Source organism: Chaetodon trifascialis, chromosome 2, assembly GCF_039877785.1.
Source record: "Chaetodon trifascialis isolate fChaTrf1 chromosome 2, fChaTrf1.hap1, whole genome shotgun sequence".
Classification (NCBI taxonomy): Eukaryota; Metazoa; Chordata; class Actinopteri; order Chaetodontiformes; family Chaetodontidae; genus Chaetodon; species Chaetodon trifascialis.
This window is the reverse complement of record NC_092057.1, coordinates 17,739,541-17,758,189: the sequence shown is the minus strand read 5'-3', so window position 1 is coordinate 17,758,189 and position 18,649 is coordinate 17,739,541. Positions and strand designations below refer to the sequence as shown.

Here is an 18,649-nt window from a genome sequence, read left to right as displayed (position 1 = left end):
ATAAATAATCAAATATTAAAGGGACATTCTTCATTTTTATTAGAATGTAAGACAGATATAAAGACACCAAACATTCACCCAAATGCTCCTGCAATGTTAATACAGTGACAGCGACACAGATCTGATCACATGCAGTCAAAACATGAGTCATCCACCTCCTGGTCTTGAAAGTACTGAGGGGCTGTAGGATGAGTCCGTTCGTCATACATAATAAAAATCTGGGGGTATTTGCACCATGGGTGTGTGCACATAATCCTTGTGCACAACTTCCTCCCAAATTTAAAACAAAACAAAACAAAACAAAACAAAAAAAAAACAGCAAAAGAAAAAAAAACCCCAACAGTTTCTTCACCTTTAAAAGGAGGTACGGCACACATCCACACTGAGAAAAAGGTCATTCAGGAAAAGAATTATCTCCATGAAATGTTCTGTGCAGCAGAAATATTCCTCACAAGGAAGTCTCTGACTTGTCGACGTACAATGGTGTTGTTCTTAGAACTGAGGCAGCACAATATATTCAGCCTTTTTACTTGACCAGACAAAAATTCCAATTAGACATCTGCAGCAGAAATGTACCTGGAGAGAAAGTTCTTAATCTCAGAGATGTGCATGGTCTCTTTGATGGAGGTGTCTCTGCTGCGGACTTGAAGGAGGCCGCTCTCCAAAGTGTTCTCACTGATCACCACAGAGAAAAGTACTCCCATCTCATCATACCTAAAATACATCGACACAGAGACCCGCATTCACACATCAGTCCACAGCAAGAGAAACAACACCAAGACAGCCATTTTTTCCTTCCAAAGAAAACTGATTTGCACTTTACTTTGCATTCAGCTGCTCCATTGATGTTGGCAGAGTTTTGAGATACCCTGGCCACACAGAGATCTTAGCCTCCATAAACTCCTGCAGCAGCCCTTCACACACCTACAAAATAATTGAATATGCATTAACCTTCTTTGACTAATGTCTACACAATGAACAAGTTGAATTAGTGCAATTCCATCACAGTCACTTTTCACAGATTTAATCAAGATTTCAAAAATCTAAATCTATCAGTCATTAATGTCTGCTGTTAATACATGTTTTTCTTACCTGCCTCAGCTCCATAGTGGCTCCCCTGCCAATGTCTAAAGCCACCTTGACTGGAGCTAATACTGGATGCAACTTCAGAACCTGAAAACAGTGAACCAAAACACAGTGATGGATATACAGAGAATCACAACACACAAGACGGCAAATGTCAATAGGGATGCACCGATCCGCTTTTTTCACCTCCGATACTGATACCGATATCTAAGGTTTAGTAATCAGCCGATACCGATCCAGAAAAACAGCGCTGAATTAACTAACAAAACATTGTGTGGAAAAGACTGGGATCATTTTTTGTGCATCAGACTTGACTTAAACATTATTTTGTTTTGTTTTTAAACAAACAGATATAAATGTAATTTATTTAATAAATATGCACCAGTAGAACAATCTTAAACCAATAGTTTCTCTAGCTTGGTCAAACAACATGTAAAAAAAATATATAACAAGTGTAACTGGCTCGGTTAGTGAGCCAGTTACACTGGGAATATAAAAGGAATATAAAGTGTGCAACAATCTGTCTCCCACTTGCAACAGCATCACTCATAGCGTTGTGATAGAAGCCCCTCATTGACAACCAGCTGCACTGTATGTTCAATGCAGCCTAAACTACGCACTCTCATGCTGTCCATAGCCTTTTGCATGTTGCTGGCGTTGTTCCTCAGAATCACGTGGACTTTACTCAACGAAAGTCAAACATTTCCTTCAGGGTAGCTGCGATCGCGTCGCTGGTGTGTGACCCACGGAAGTTTGTAGCATTGAGCATTGCACTGTGTGGCACATAACTCTCATCCAGCCGGTGTGCAGTTAAACTTGAAAGTGACACGGGACATCCTCTCTGTGATTTTTGTTTTCCTTCATCTCCTTCAAAGTTAGCTGTGTCATACCGCCTCCTTTTTGTTTATTCAGTTCATTGAACTCAGTGTGCTCCCTGGCGTGAAATCTTTGTAGGTGCTTGATTTAGTTGGTTGTGTTATAACTTGACGTTTTACCACCGCCCCTCGGAACATTTACCGCGCAGGTATTGCAAGTAGCCATCGAGTTTGTAGGTTGAGTTTGGTGTGAAAAAGTTCCAGATAGCCAATCCTTTTGCCCGCTCTATTTTGAAAACAATGCTGTCCACATTATGTGCGCTTCAGCACTGCATGTTGCTTGCACATGACGCCACTCACAGCGCCTATAGCATAACGCTATAATAGACTGAATAGATCGGCCCCTATATATCGGGTCCATTGTCATCGATACCTGATCTAGAATTTTCTTCATTATCGGGACCCATACCAATACCAATATCTGATCGGTGCATCCCTAAATGTCAAGTGAAAAGGTGAGGAAAAAAACCCTCCAGCTAACAGCTCGTAGATCATCACCTTTCTCTGCTGCAGCTTCTGTTTGCTTTCCTCTTTCTTGATCTGCTGGAAGGAGTTGGACAGAAAGGCCATCACACCACGGTCCATGTTCCCAGTCACAGAGATAACATGAGGAACTGACTTACGACCATCTCGAAACTGAAAGACAATTAACACTGCATGTGATTACACTGAAGGAGGGAAACAGTGGTGCACAGCTCATTGTGTTTCTTATCATAAGACCTGACAGTTTTACCATAAAGGAGGACATTTAACACAGTACTTACTTCACAGTTCAAGCTGCGATCTTAAAAATAACCACTGGGTTGAATCAAAATATCTGGATGGGTCTAAAGAGATTCAATGTTGTTTAATCAAAATAACATGGTTATATTTTCAATCTGTTACTGATCAGGTAGTTTTTTTAGACCTACTGTATTTCAGCATCTGGTGCCACTCTCAATATATGCTACAAACCTTTTTAATACAGACCTATTGACTTGTAACAAGAAATGCTGAGGAGTCACTCATAACATCAATGAGTGCTCAATCCAAATCAAACAGAACCAAAAGTGTTTCAGTAAGCCATGCTAGGGAGCTGTTATGCACAACAGCAGAGGCCTAGATATGGCAAAACTAAATGGGACGGACACCTTTCCCTATATTGACATGCCAAAACATCTGAAGTGAAAAAGGCCCATAAGGGAAAGTTTAGTTTAAATATCACCAAGTTAACCGATAGCATGGAGCATCACCTCAATCTTCTGACCAGGTGTTATTTAACCACTATTTACAGTAATTTTCCCCATGATGCCACCAAGCATGACTGATAGATGCTGCCACTGCAAAGGTTCTACATCCTCTATGTGACTTCTTAGCAATGGCGGCTTGGCAGGTCCAAAGAAGAAAACTGGATAGAGACAAAAAAAGCACATATACAAAAAAGCCAGTGTCCGCATTATCTGTCTAGAGATTGAGGTTTAGCTGCACGGTGGCGCAGCAGGTAGTGCGCGTGCCTCACAGCAAGAAGGTTGCCGGTTCGATCCCCGGGTCAGACGGGGCCTTTCTGTGTGAAGTTTGCATGTTCTTCCCGTGCATGCGTGGGTTCTCTCCAGGTACTCCGGCTTCCTCCCACAGACCAAAAACATGCTCATTAGGTTGATTGATGACTCTAAATTGTCCGTAGGTGTGAGTGTGAGTGTGAATGTTTGTTTGTCCTTGTATGTGGCCCTGCAATCGGCTGGCGACCGGTTCAGGGTGTACCCCGCCTCTCGCCCATTGTAGCTGGGATAGGCTCTAGCCCCCTGCAACCCCGAAAGGGATAGGCGGTATAGATGATGGATGGATGGAGATTGAGGTTTATGGTGCCCTCGCCACTGCTGTGAAAGACGCGAAAGGCTCTATCTGGAGCCAGTGGTTGGTTTGTTCATTCTGGGCTACAGTCGAAACAGGGCAGCGCAACATGGCAGATTTTTGGAAGAGGATCTGCTCCCCTTGAGATATAAAGGGCTCATTTTTAGGTAACAAAAACACAAATGTCCCTAAGTAGGGGTTCCGGGGAAAACCCAGGACACGCTGGCGTGACTATGTCACTCAGCTGGCCTGGGAACGCCTCGGGATCCCCCCTGGAAGAGCCGGGGGAAGTGTCCGGGGAGGGGGAAGTCTGGGCGTCCCTGCTCTGACTACTCCCCCCGCGACCCAGCCCCGGATGAAGCGGAAGAAAATGGATGGATGGATGGATGGATGGATGGATGGATGGATGGATGGATGGATGGATGGATGGATGGATGGATGGAAAAACACAAATGTTACGTTATGCACTGGACCTTTAACACACTAAATAAAGAAACAGACTGACATGTAGTCTGGATCGGACTCCTTTGTGTGTCTGCAGCAGCTCAGCATCTCCTCTGCTCCACAGCATCTCCACAGGCTCCTGTCCCCACGGGAAGCTGTACATGATCCTCACACCACGGGATGCCACCTCCTCTAGTTCCTCCTCTGGGATGTCACTACTGTTGAAGTCTGATGGAGCCAGGGCAAACTGGAAAGACATCCATGAGCAGACTTGAGTTCATGGAACGGAAGTTATCTTGATGTACTAATAATTTAAAGATACACTCCTCGACTTTGTCATTGCATTCCCAAAGTGTCTAAAATTTTAAATTAAATTTCTTGGGGGAAATTTTATGTTTGGGGGCTCTGCAGGATGATCAAGGTATGCATCTTTAATTAAAAATCACTTTATGATGGGAAGGGAATGATGGGACTAAATTTCAGGTGCATGTAATAACCCTTTTTGTGTTGCAGATAGCACTGCACAATACTGTTAATAGTTTAGAAATTGTCAAGCAAAACAGGATTTTATGTCAGTGTTTCTGTTTTTCAACCACACCTCTTCAGCTATGCCATTTCAACCAAAAAAGTAACAAAGTATGTGTACAAAGAAACTTTTTGTTGAAGTGTTTCTGCAGCTACGAACATGTTTTGTGGGTGATACTACAACAAATACTCACTTTCCTCCACCACTTGAGTCTCTGTCGTGTCCAGTGATCCAGCCACTGGGAAGAGGTACGAGGAGAGCAGAACCACACCAGAGACGTCTGGGTGACCTCAGATGGGCTGGCAGAGAAAGAACAATTACATTATAATTACAGGAGCACAATAGATATGTTTTTTTTAGCATTTGACTGTATTTAAAGACTACTATTCCGTCATGAAATACAGCAGTTCTTTTTTTGAAGCACAAATTTGCACTACCCCAAAAACTTGAGCCAGTTTGCAAACAATTATTCACTTCACATCCATCAAAAATTGTTCTGATCAAAGATGCTTTTTGGCTGACTGCAGTCCAACCTAAAACAAAGTGCCATGTTTTTCTTTACCAACGAGTTCTACTGGAATTATTTAAACCCTTAAACGTTCACTTAACAGCAGACAGTTTTAGTTGTGTACTCTGCCCTGCACTGTTTTTGCAAATTGCCACAATAATCAAAAAGACGAGAATCTAAACTATCAATAGATGCATTTTTTTGTTCATATTGATGTACCTTTTCATTAGATTAGACGTCAGTGACTTGTACAAATTACTAACCATCAATGATTTATTGAAGACATTAAATTGTTACAAAAAACAAAAACAAAACAAACACACACTGATTAAGTCATCATACTTGTCCTCATATAGGCAATATTAAACGGACGCACAGACAGACAGACAGACGGATGAAGCCTCACCAACCAGAGCCATCTGTGAGCTGGAAACACAGACCGGTCTCAGCCAGGCCAAAGGGCAACTTCCTGTTCACTAGCTCCAAGGAGGGGACAAACTGCTCCAAGGCACCTGAGAACAAACCAGACTGCTGCTGTTTTTGCATTTAATTTATTCTAGTTTTGTACTGCAACAAAGACAATGGTTAGGATGGCAAGCATTGTTTGTCCTCCCGTAAAATCTAAAACATGCAATATTTGGTTCGAATCAATGTTTATATTTATATACTGGTATTGTCTGATTAACATTCAATTTTTAAGCCACTGGAGAGACCTTCTTGCTCTGAATTGAGGCTGTCATTTATATTAGAGCAACGATTACTTTTCTAATCATAACAAGCAAAATATGAGTCTGTCTGAGACGTGCAATACCTTGAAGAAAGCTTGTCCTCACAGATGGGCACCTCTGAAGGACTGTTTTTACCTTCTGGATGAGCTCCTCCTTGCTCAGGTCTTGCTGTTCAAGTATTTGTTTTAAATCTTCAGGCTCCACAATCCTCAGGCGTCCCCGTCCATCTGTTATTGTGTCCTTGCTGCTGCACATAGTGTTTATCCCAAACACCTGAGCTGTGGACCTGGTCACAGAGTGCCACCACAGCTCCAGCAGGTTTCTCCTCAGCTCCATGCCCAGAGGTCCACAGCTGCAGCTCACCCCACGCCGAAACAGCTCCATGTCTGTCTGACGAGGTGAAATATAGTGTCTGTCCACACAGAGCTGAACCAGAGTCCTGACCTCATCTGAGTCCTCAGTCGGTGATGTACTGCAGTGTGTCCTGGTGTGCCGCAGAGTGAGTGCTATGTTGCTCTCAGAGGTTTTTAATAAGGATAGACGCCTTGATAGCACGTTTCTGACACAGCGAGTTAACATGATGATCAATGTCGGTAAATCCAAAGATTGCCTGTGGAAGTGATGGAGCCTAATAAGTAACGTCACAAATCTGACCCCTTCACACGGAGCGGGACCAGTCCAGATAAAACCGAAATGACAAGAAACTGTTTCAATTACAACATTAGCTCGGCCTTAATCTAGCAAGCGACCCATGTTTACAAAAAATAAGTTACTATTAGGCTCAGTGAGAGGTGACTTCTTTAACGTTATCCTTCCTGATGGCAAACTTAAACTAGCATACCGCAAATACTCGCACTTGTTGGTGCATTTTGAAGATAATGCACGCGCCTGACTGTGTCACAAAATAACTTTTCAATAATAACTACTAGACAAATGTATGGAAATTCACATAAGTTACATGTGATGTATGACCCGGAACTGGTATCTGTACATCCGGGTTACGCACATTTTTTTTTTTTTTTTTTAATCACGTGGCTCCGTTTTCTGAAATCCTATAGGACAGCATATGCAGTTAAAATTTCAGGAGAATTTTGATTTAATAAGTATATTTAGTTCATTTTATTTATTCAGTTAACATTGAAATGTAATTCTTCAAAACTAAGTTTCTCTTAACTCAAATGATATAGCGTTTCATGATATTGATACAAAAGGAGTTCCGCTGAGGTAGACACACTATGCTGAAAATGCTTAAAATACTTAAGTCGTCTTATTTATACCATGGATTTAAAAGCATCACCATCATGAAAATCAAAATGATGGATCAAAGTCACGTCTCCTTTAAATTGAATAAACACTGGCGAGGAATTTGTTTGTTGCTTAGTCAAATTAAAAGATATCAGGTCCATACAAAATACACACCAAGGGGTAGCTTTTAAAAATTGAGATGTATTGTGCTCAGCAAATGTATGGTTTAGAGGCACCAAGAGCCATGTCAAAACTATCTTTGTTAATAATCACTCTGACACAAACAACACCAAGGTCCCATTTTCTTATTTTTATTTAAAAGGGTCACACAAACCCTTTTTATATGATCTCCATAACATCACTTTAAACATACCACAAACTGAAAACACTGCATTACCTAGTAAAAATAAATTACTGAGGAATGTAACAAAAACAAAACAGTCAAGGAAAAGTGCAGCGATCAAAGTTGCACTATAAAAGACATATCTAGAACGCCATTAATGCTCTGGGTTTACTGAATAATTCCAACCCTTCTCTTCTGTAAGCAAAACAAAGTTAAACAGTACAAAGCATAATAGTAATAATAATAATAATAATCATACTGTAAGATTTCAAGACTAAACGAAAATCATGTTGATTCCATATATTGTGTGTATATCCTATCTATTGCGGGAAGGGTGGTGGCATGGGGTAGGGCACCATTGGTGGTGGGGGTGGTGGCTGTTGGGCCTGTGGTGGTGGTGGCTGAGAGTTGAATGGGAACGGCGGGTGGTTCATGCCATTCTGAGCGGCCCTCTGCATGGCCCCAAATTGAGGTGGGCCCTGGAAGCTTTGGTTACCAAAGGCACCCACCTGGTTTGCTGGACCACCAAAATTACCCTGTCCATTGTTGTTGCTGTAATTGTTGTTGCCATAGCTACCACTAGAGTTACCACTGTTACCTCCATAGCTGCCACCATTTTGGGCCTTATTGCCTCCAAAGGCACTTTTTGGCCCATTGCCAAACCCTCTATCACCGTCCCTGTCTCTGTAGCTACTACCGCCAAAATTGCTCCTCCCACCCCCAGAATACCTATCCCGACGGTCATCCTTGTAGCCACCTCTTCCCCCCCTTCCACGACCTGGATGAGATGGAGAGTGGAGAGGGAGAAAGGAGAGAGAGCAGACTATTAATACGCTGAGCCTACAGCAACATGGGAGCAAAAAACTGAGACACACTAAGGGAAATAAATAAAGCCCCTTTCAGACATGGAATAGACAACACTGTTGACTTAATACATCTGTTGAAGTGACGGCCTTTTGTCTTTTGGCCACGAGAGTCCGTTACGTAAATGTTCATTGAACATGTTCATTCATTAAGAAAACTGAATTTTAAATTGGCACAATCGAAAATGAAATATGTGGCACAGCAGGTAGTGCGCGTGCCTCAGAGCAAGAATGTCGCTGGTTCAGTTGGGCGGGGCCTTTCTGTGTGAAGTTTGCATGTTCTTCCCGTGCATGCATGGGTTGCTCATGCTCATTAGGTTAATTGGTGACTCTAAATTGTCCTTAGGTGTGAGTGTGAGCGTGAGTGGTTGTTCGTCTGTATATGTTGCCCTGCAATCGACTGGGATCGGTTCAGGGTGTACCCCGCCTCTCACCCGCTGACAGCTGGGATAGGCTCCAGCCCCCCTGCTACCCCGAAAGGGATAGTCAGTATAGAAAATGGATGGATGGATGGAAAATGAAAAATAAGGAGTTGGAGGTGATGTTTCCATATTACGATTGTACTAAAATTTCTTTTCATTTTACATCTTTTGCCAAGTACCACAAGGGGAAAAACTCTTTATGACATGAGAAAAATTTCGATATTATAAAATTGGCTCATTCAGTGTGTCTGTTGGTGTATAACCAAAAAAAAAGACATCCAGTTATTTTGTGCACGTTTAACCTTTTGCTGCTGCAGACTTGACAATGGTCTGATGGCATCATATTCAGACTTGTTGTGCTGAAAGTGATGAGGACTGAAGCTTTTCAACTGCCATCAAATCAACATAACAATATGCATGTCTGAAAGGGGCTTTTGAGACTATGTCAAGTCAAGTGTGTGAAGGAGCAGTATCGTACTGTAGGTCATTCCTTCCTGCATTTGTCAGACTGCACAACAAAAACTGCTCAAAGTAATCTGCAAATTATCTGTGCAATAATTGGTGCAATAATCTGTGCAATCCATCCTGTACATAACAGTCTGCAAATACAATTTATAATTTAAGATAATGTCTATTTTTATTACACTCTTTTGTATATACTTATTGTTTTTATCTAATCTATCTTGTACTGGTGCTGCTGTAAATTGGAATTTTCCCTTGCAGGACTAATAAAGGTATACTGAATTGAACTAAATTGAATTGAATTGAAAGTATATATAATACAAACCATCTAGGATACAAGTTCCTAATACGACACATACAATATGAATCCGTGACATATACAAAATCAACAGGGCACTTGTTCATAAAGTTGAGCATAAGAATGGATTCTGACATCTATTAAAAGACACACTGCATCTGCCTTGAACACCATATGCTCATGAATGTAAACAAGTATCAGATTTTTACCTCCTCTGTCCTCTGCCATCTGGATCAGCTTGGGGTTAATGGCCTGGTTGGCCTCACGGAGCACAGAGATCAGGTCACTGGCTTGTTTCATGTTGTTGGGGGTGAAGAAGGTGTAGGCTGTGCCCGTTTTTTGACTTCGGGCTGTGCGTCCAATGCGGTGGATATAATCCTCGGAGGAGTTAGGGTAGTCATAATTGATGACAAATTTCACATCCTCCACATCTGTGAAAGTGTTGCAGTGTGGCAAAACAAAACATGGAGGCCACACAGGATTTTGCACACCACAACAGCCAGATCAAAGGGAAAAGTTAGCAGCTATGTATGCTGGGGAAAGAAACTGGTCGTTAGGCTGTGAAGGGAACATGTTAATACATCATAAGATTGCGTACACATCTACTCCAAGGGAATACTACTGTGGGAAGAGAGAAACGATGCACACTCCAAATGCTTACCATAATCAAAAAGAGACATTCACTCTCCCTTTAGTTAACCAAGGGAGAAAAAAAAGTGGATTTAAGTCTTACCATAAAGGAGTATGCATTCACTAGTCCTTTCCCAATGCAGCGAAATCCCCCACAAATTGTCAAGTGACATCCAGGAGCTTCTACGCAGTTGGGCCACAATATGCACTGGGGCCTCCTCATGTGCCAATATAGGACCATTCACTGGTACATTTTTGCAGGTCCGTTTTTCCCAGTACACTCTCAAAAGAAGCTTGATACTTAAGGCCGCACTGCACGTCTTGCCAAGACAAAATAGACCAAGTACTAATTTGAACAGGGGCAAAAATGAAAAAGGCCCAAGCACTGAGCCCTGTGGAACCCCTCACCGAGCACAGAACAATTCCGCCCCCCCCCCATCCCCTTCATCAGTCTCATCAAGGCAAGATCTTCCAAGAAGCCAGTGTTCACTTGAGAAAATGTCTCTCGTTGGCAGGTCTCGACATGACTATAAAACGCAGGCGAGGGAGGAACTTTGGTTTGAGCTGTTTCACTCTCTTTCTCCTCTCACTAGATGATCCCACTACCCCCTAGACGCATGTGCCAGGTCTCATCAATTTTCAGAGACAAATAAAAGATTTCAAACTGCTCTCTCCATTTCAAAAAATCCAGCACTTTGACGGGAAAAGAAAACAACTGAAAGCTTAGACAGGCTCACAAGCACCCATGCTATGTGATACAAGCTCCGAAAGGTAACAATTGTTCCAAATCTCAAACAAGTGACTTGCAATACAGCGCTCTCTAACACAACAGCATGCAAGGCAAAAGTCACAACATCAAGCATATCTTTTTTTTTTTTTTTTTTTTTTTTTTTTAAACGTTTGAGTTGGAAACAGCTGGATGGCATTTGTCAGGTGAAATCCATGGACAGAGAACAGATGTGTGTGTATTTCAACAACATATCAGAGACAAAGGCTTAGCCACACAGCCTTTTGAAGATCACTGGCACACAAGAGCTTTCACCTCTCTAGGCCCACTGGGTGGCAAGCCAGTTGAGCACTTCCAATATGTCATCCATCTCCCTCTCGAGGCCTGGGAGTGTCATGCCTAGCGCCTGCCACAAAGACTCCACCTTAAGGTGAGAAAAACTCAGAAAATGCATAGAAAAGTTAAAGAAAGCAAAACCACTTTCTTTAAAATAAGTGTAACACTGATATGAAAGTGGTGCTAGTTAATGACATACAGACCTAAGCCACGGGAGGCCACATCTGTAGCGATGAGGATCGGAGCTTTGCCATATCTGAACTCTGAAGGGAAAGAGACAGTATTTAATTGATTACAGAGAAGCCAGACAATGATTTTTGAAATCTTTTTTTAAATTCTGCATCTTGCAATGGGAGTTTTTAAAATCTCACCGTTAAGGACCCAGTCTCTCTCCTGCTGGCTCTTGTCTCCATGAATTCCCATTGCTGGCCACCTGTGACAGACAGATTGAACATTATAAATAAGGCAACAACAAGCAGGAGCAAAGAGAAAGAACAGTTTCCATTCAGTATAGCCTATTCAATCCCCTCTGAGTGGAAAGAAGACAACATCCTCACCCATCTCTTCTCATCCTCCTGGTGAGCTCATCACAGCGCCTTTTCGTCTCCACAAAAATAATGGTCTTGTTCTCCTTTTCGCTCATTATTTCCTCTAGCAAACGGATCAATCTGAAAGAGAAGAGATGGAAGACAAAACTTAGTTCAAACTAGAATAACTGCCTCATGGATGCATAGAAAACTTTAATGAGTGCAACATTGAGTTGTAGATGCTGAATTGAAATATTAAATGGAGCTGAGTTAAGTTCAGTAATACACTGAATTAAGATTTAAGTGGAACCTGTATGGTCAAGGACTGACACAGTTTTCCAAATCACATCCATTGACTGATGCTAATAAGGAGACCGAAGGGACCATTTACTCACTTGTCCTCCTTCTCCATGTCGCTGCAAACATCAACTATCTGCAGGATGTTGTGGTTGGCACTGAGCTGCAGAGCACCAATGTTGATCTGGACGTAGTCTTTTAGGAAGTCCTCAGCCAGCTGGCGGACTTCCTTAGGCCAGGTAGCACTCCACATCAAGGTCTGACGGTCTGGCTGATAAAGACAAAAAAAAGAAGGCTTTCACACTGTTTTGCATCTTAAAAGTAAATTTAACACTCACTTTTTAACTGTAAAAAATTAAAGGATGTAGCGGTTGGATATCTGATATCAGTCTGATAACAGCTAATTGGAGTTGTGTGTGAGTACTGTTTGCAGGGGACTTTTTTGGGTCAACTTATGTGGCTATATATTTAATTCCTCTCTTCTGGGCACTTGTGCATCTTGGCAACTAAGTCTTTACTTCATTTTGGTGCTGGGCAAAATATTTCCCATAAACAAAGCAGAGTAGTAGTCATGTTAGTTGTATGTCAATTAACTTTAGTCTGAGTTTATCTCAATAATAATGTCAGCTGTCTGTCAAGTGAAAGAAAATAACATAACTTACTCGAATTTGTTCAACTATCTTGCGGATCTGAGGTTCAAATCCCATGTCCAGCATGCGGTCAGCTTCGTCCAGCACCAGATAGGTGCAACGACGCAAATTAGTCTTGCCACACTCCAGGAAGTCAATGAGACGACCTGGGGTAGCAATGCATATCTCAACACCTATAAAAATAGATAAGAGGAAAAAAAAAAATTATATAGTTAAACAATCGAGCCTAAAACAAATGCCAAATAGCAAAGACGAGTCAAATGAATTGAGTAATATTTACATATTGAGAGTAACAAAGTAAGCATACCCCTCTCAAGATCCCTGATTTGGGGTCCTTTGGGTGCACCGCCATAGATGCAGGTGCTCTTGAGACGGGAGGCCCTGCCATATTCAGCAGCCACTTGTTGCACCTGCTGAGCCAGCTCACGGGTTGGCGCCAGCACCAAGCACTAAAAAAAAAAAAAAAGATTAAGTTTAGCAAAATCATATTCATTTGCATATAGAATCCTTCACATCAAAAAATGTATCAAATATGTACAACACACATATATTGGGCAGCTGCAATATGTTTGGGTTTAGAAATTCATGTGGTTCAGTCTTTGAAGAGGTCCACGTAACTTCCCCTCAATCGAGAAGAACAATGCCTGCGGACCAGGACCACAACTTCCCTATTTAAATTGGCTCGGTCTCATACTTTAGTGGTGCAATGGCATGCCAAGCTGTATTTATAAACAATTCATATACATATATAATATTAATATTTTAAACAAAAGGGGATAATCCTGGTGTACCATACTATTATGGTACTACTTCTCTTCTTGCAGCCAGGTGAAATACAAGACATACAGTACCCAAGCTTAACAAACAAAAAGATAGCAGGATCCCAGGTTTATAATTGGCTGGGCACACCATATCAAAGTTTAACAAAAGGTGGATATTCAAACATATACAGGGTGACACACTGATCAGTATGATAGGAAGACAAGGCAACATCTGTGTCTTTAGTTATAATGCTGCAACAGCTTTAAATAAATGTCCCCTTCTTCAAAAACAGTACAAAAACTGGACTGTGTGATCCTGTTGTCTCAGCACAAGATAGTATTGACAAACTAGAACAATACATTTTCAAGTGTACTTACAATAGGTCCATCTCCATGCTCCAAGAATGGCTGATGTTGAATGTGCACAATAGCAGGCAAAAGGTACTAAAAATAGAAAAAAAGGAGGACTGAGCTCTAAATATTCATTTAAAGTCATAGTACACAACAGTATGTCAGAGTTTCAATGTCCACCAACGTCCGAGCAGTCAGCAACCACAACATCAGCAAACTGTAATTTTCTTCTCTAAGCTGATATTGTCAACATTGTGTCCAGTTGCAACATCTTATCTTAAATGTCCTTTTTCTTACATTCACATCATTGTGTTCAATCTCCAGTCAATCATTCTGAGCTACAGTGTAATTGACCTAGTCCACCTGAGAGAGATTACTTCTGGCAGAATCATGTAACTAAACTGGTAATCAGATTAGAGTAACGGAATGCACAATTGAGAATGAATAAATTGGCTAAACTCACTTAAAGAGTACAGCATATTGCCATAAATGCTCATGTTCAGTATCTTGCTGGTTCCTTTTCTAATTTAGGTTGTTAGTGTAAAACTTGCGGTAACCTCTGGTAGAAAGTGAAAGTGTTGAGGCCATTGTGGACCTTCACATAGCGGGTCTAAATTCGCATTTGGCAAAAGTGCAGTCTTAATGACCTTAGGAAGCAAGGATGACAAAAGATTTATCTCATATGGGTGATGTTCAGAAAGGGTCTGAAAGAAATCAAACACTTACTGCAAGGGTTTTCCCAGACCCAGTTTGAGCGATGCCAACCATGTCTTTGCCACTCAGGGCAACTGGCCACCCCTGAGACTGAATCGGAGTTGGTTCAGTCCAGTTCTGTTTGCCAATAACATCCATGACATAGCCTGAAGAAGTAAGATAGGCATGTTAAATTGTCAAATGTCAAAGCTTCTGATAATGACACAGTGTGATAAAATAGGCAACATATTTCAGCAAATGGGCAAAGGACTCTTGAAGATTATTTGTGTGATGGAGCATGAATTTCTACTCACTTGGAAATGCAGCTTCATGAAACTTTACTATTGGTTTGGGGCAATCCCTGCCTTTGACTGTAACCTCTTTGCTTCTTCTGTACTGTTCAACCTCTTGCTGGATTTGGAAGTAGAAATTTATAAAAGAAAAAAGACCACGGTCAACACACACAAGTCCACATGAAACAGGTGGAAAAGCCATTGATAATGTGAGTTGGGATATTTGTTTGAGGTTAAGAAGTCTTACAAGTGGTCTGCGACTGGCATCTGGATGTTCCTGGTAGAAGTTCTTCTGAAACTTTGGAAGCTCATCGAGGTTCCAGTGCTTCTTTCGCAGCCTCTCACCAGGGTTGCCAAACTTTCCTGGAGGAGGTCCACCCCTATTACCTCCTCCACCACCGCCAAAGCGAGGGGGTCCTCCACCATATCTGATGTGAAAGAGAGGGTGATATAATATAAAGCATGACCAGATATGACACTTATTAAAGGGACAGTTGATGCATAGAGACGTCATCAGGGTCATCTCAGCTTGGCCTTGGTGTGATGAGACCAAAGAAAAGATGGTGGCACTGGCATGGCACAGGGTTCAGTGTTGCTTCATCTTAAGTTATACTAAGGATTGAAAGTCTGAATATTTTGGCCACTGCGCACTGATTTTGACATTTGCCTTTTTTTTCTTTTTTCAAAAACCCACCTGTCTCTTGTCCAGGGCTGCAGCTAATAAGTGTTTCCTCTTCGATTAATCTTATGTTTATTAGCACCACATAAACATATCACACACACTCGGAAGGGTCTTTAAAAGGCTATTTAATCAGCATTTGTGATTGAGGATATAATCTTCCAAACAGAGACAATTTATAAATTAGAGGCAAATCTTGGCACTGAATTGAGATCTGTGGGCGTTTCTCCATAACAACTTTCACTGTCGTTTACCACAACTCGTTATTTAATGTTGACAAACCCGACACTGGTTCGACAGTGACGAATTTAAATTTCTAGCTCTTGAACATTGCTATACTCACAAACTGTGGATACTTTCCAGCAAGGTTGCAGACTAACATTAACCTGTCAGATAACTGAGGATGACGCGCCCTGCTTATATACACGACGAACATTATGTTTCTACTTCCGGTAAGAGACAGCCTATGTGACACTACTAATGAAAAACTAGTCGTTTAAAATAATATGGACCTCTACGACACAATTCGTCGTCTCAGATAAGGCTGTACATCCTCAAGAAGAAACACCGTTGCGTCAGATGGCCACAGAACGAGCAGGCTGCTGTGCAAACCGACGCACACACAGCCGTCGTTAGCTGCCATTTTACCTCTAATCGGCAGGGGAAGAGAAGAACATTACAGACACGTCTGTGCAGGGACGCTTGACTGCACACAATTGTTTTTACCTAATTTAACACACGAATGTATCCGAATAACAACTAGCGGCGACATTAACTATAAGACAGCTGTCTCTTTTTGCGCATACGGCCATGACAGCACTGCCGCTAGCAACCGAGTGCTACGCTGTTCATCTTTGCTAACGTCAAGAAAGCAAGAGCTGAAAACTGACTTACCCTCTGTCTCTGCCACGGTCTCTGTCTGAAAATCCAGGCATTGTCGTAGACTACTGTGGCAAAAACGGACTTCGTTTAAATCCCTTCAACCGGCCCACAAAAGAGAAGACTTATCTAAGAGCTACAGACCGAACAGGGAAAACAAAAAGAAAATGCCGGCAGACAAAAGTCTGTCTGGAGAGACGGATGTGAGGTCAGCCGAGGCGCATAACATTGTATCAATGCGCGTCAAACAGGGCCACCCTCGGGGTACTATTTTATTTCCGCACACCGATATTCAGTTGTGGTAAAAGGTGTGGTGAGAATATTTAAATCAGACAGTGTAAGAAATTCTATCAGTCTATTCATTTTAGAACTAAAGTTTATTTCCTTTATTGATATTCAGTTTACCGGCACCAGTACTTACAGGCAGGGTTGCTAGATCTGAACTCATCGCTATTATAAAGTATAATACTCATCGTGAACATACAGCCCCTGCGTCATAGCCTTAACCTAATAACACAATATTGAGCGTAGTCGGTATGTGTGCATAGTCTGCTCTGGAAATTTGAGGCCTCCAGTACATATACACTGAGAATGGACTTCACAGTGATATAGGACAGTGGTTCTCAAAGTGGGGCCGCCAGGGGGCGCTAGGGGGGCCTCAGACAGTTGGAGGGAAGTTAAGACAAAAAAGCAAAACATGTTAGTTAATAATATTCTTATGCTAAACAAATGTAATAATTATTGAATAGTGAATAAAAGTGAGAAAATCATTCTAAAAGTTGATGTTTCTTTACATATTTTGTAGCATTGTTGGTGGGTTTGCAAAGGGGGTCCCGGGCCAGAAGCTAATGCTGTTTGGGGGGCCATGGCATGGAAAAGTATGGGAACCCCTGACATAGGAGACAACATGTGTCCAACAGTTTAACTTGTGAAATGAAAAATATTTGCATTTTCATATATTTTGGATTTTTTAATGAGGGAGAAGGTGCCTTTTTAAGATTTCAATATGGTGAAATTACTTTTTTTTTTTTTCGCTGCAAAAACTGTCCTTGGACAATTTTTATTAATGTCTTAACACATGTTTTGAGGGGATCTTTAACACAAGCAGTGGGGATGTTTGACAAAACAAAACTGTAGTTAATAAATATGATATTTTGAGATTTGACCGCTGAGAAGAGAGAACAAAGCAACAACACTACATCAAAGTCCAGTTGGTGAAGCGGTCAGATGGTGAGTTGGTAACGAACTCTCCAGTGCAACAATATTCTGTAAATACTTATTTCAAAGAGAAATGTGTGATAATGTAACACGATTAATACAAACAGTGACGGAATGTGTTTTATTCAGTAAGTTTTCTTAGTACACAACAGTTTGATAGAGCCCATTGATCTCCATCTTCCTCTTACGACCACAGTCTTCATTCGGTTGATGTAAAAGATGTGTGACATGCTGGGACCTTAAGAGACAGGAAAAAATAATAATTTCACTTCACACAATTGAAATGGGAAGACAAAAACATGCATTTTTTCTAAACTTGAAATATGCACAACTCTTTTCCTAAAAAATGGTAGTGTATGAAGTGATGATAATTATGTAGAATCATCGGAAAATAAAATCCATTTATTTCACAAGAGTTGTCAGACCATTCATCTATTCCTCCTTTATTTTTGCTAATGTTAATTATCTTGTGGAAAATCACAAAAACACCTAAAATGAGGACACATTTATACAGCCAGATAGAATTCGATACAAAGCCTGCAACACATAAGACATTACCTCCTGTGCCCCTGATAGAGAAATTCTACAAAAGCAGACTGTTAAAAGGGAAAGTATCAAAAAAAAAGTTGAATCAATGTTACGTATACAGTGACAGAGGAATGAAAATGTCATTAATGGTTACATTTGAGGGCAGCACGGTGGAGCAGCAGGTAGTGCGCGTGCCTCACAGCAAGAAGGTTGCCTCCCACAGACCAAAAACATGCTCATTAGGTTAATTGGTGACTCTAAAATTGCCCCTAGGTGTGAGTGAACTTATTAAGACCCCTGAGAATAGCCTGTTTTGATCATTTGAAGAAGAAGCAGAAGAAGAATCGGAGGGACAATCCCCTTTATTTGTCACACATACTACATACATGCTATCACATGCTATGCAAATTGCATGCCTTTATCCCATCCTGGTCGCCTTCCTCCGCAGCA

At 41.4% G+C, this 18,649-nt stretch overlaps 2 protein-coding genes across 2 annotated transcripts; both read right to left on the bottom strand.

Moving 5' to 3' along the window:
• Window positions 1-16: 16 nt before the first annotated feature.
• polg2 (polymerase (DNA directed), gamma 2, accessory subunit) lies at window positions 17-6,984 on the bottom strand. Its single transcript, XM_070982974.1, has 8 exons — window positions 6,081-6,984; window positions 5,676-5,781; window positions 4,955-5,060; window positions 4,297-4,482; window positions 2,460-2,597; window positions 1,093-1,173; window positions 824-924; window positions 17-714 (listed from the first exon to the last, which is right to left on the bottom strand). The coding sequence occupies exons 1-8, from the start codon at window positions 6,574-6,576 to the stop codon at window positions 552-554; spliced, it is 1,377 nt and encodes a 458-aa protein (XP_070839075.1). The 5' UTR covers window positions 6,577-6,984; the 3' UTR covers window positions 17-551.
• A 547-nt stretch (window positions 6,985-7,531) lies between these two features.
• On the bottom strand, window positions 7,532-16,673 carry LOC139339225 (probable ATP-dependent RNA helicase DDX5). The gene is made up of 13 exons (XM_070974751.1): window positions 16,469-16,673; window positions 15,143-15,323; window positions 14,917-15,013; window positions 14,636-14,769; window positions 13,937-14,002; window positions 13,105-13,246; window positions 12,810-12,970; window positions 12,246-12,418; window positions 11,881-11,991; window positions 11,695-11,756; window positions 11,527-11,586; window positions 9,840-10,061; window positions 7,532-8,363 (listed from the first exon to the last, which is right to left on the bottom strand). Exons 1-13 carry the CDS (start codon window positions 16,507-16,509, stop codon window positions 7,906-7,908), a joined length of 1,908 nt encoding a protein of 635 aa, XP_070830852.1. The 5' UTR covers window positions 16,510-16,673; the 3' UTR covers window positions 7,532-7,905.
• Window positions 16,674-18,649: the final 1,976 nt, after the last annotated feature.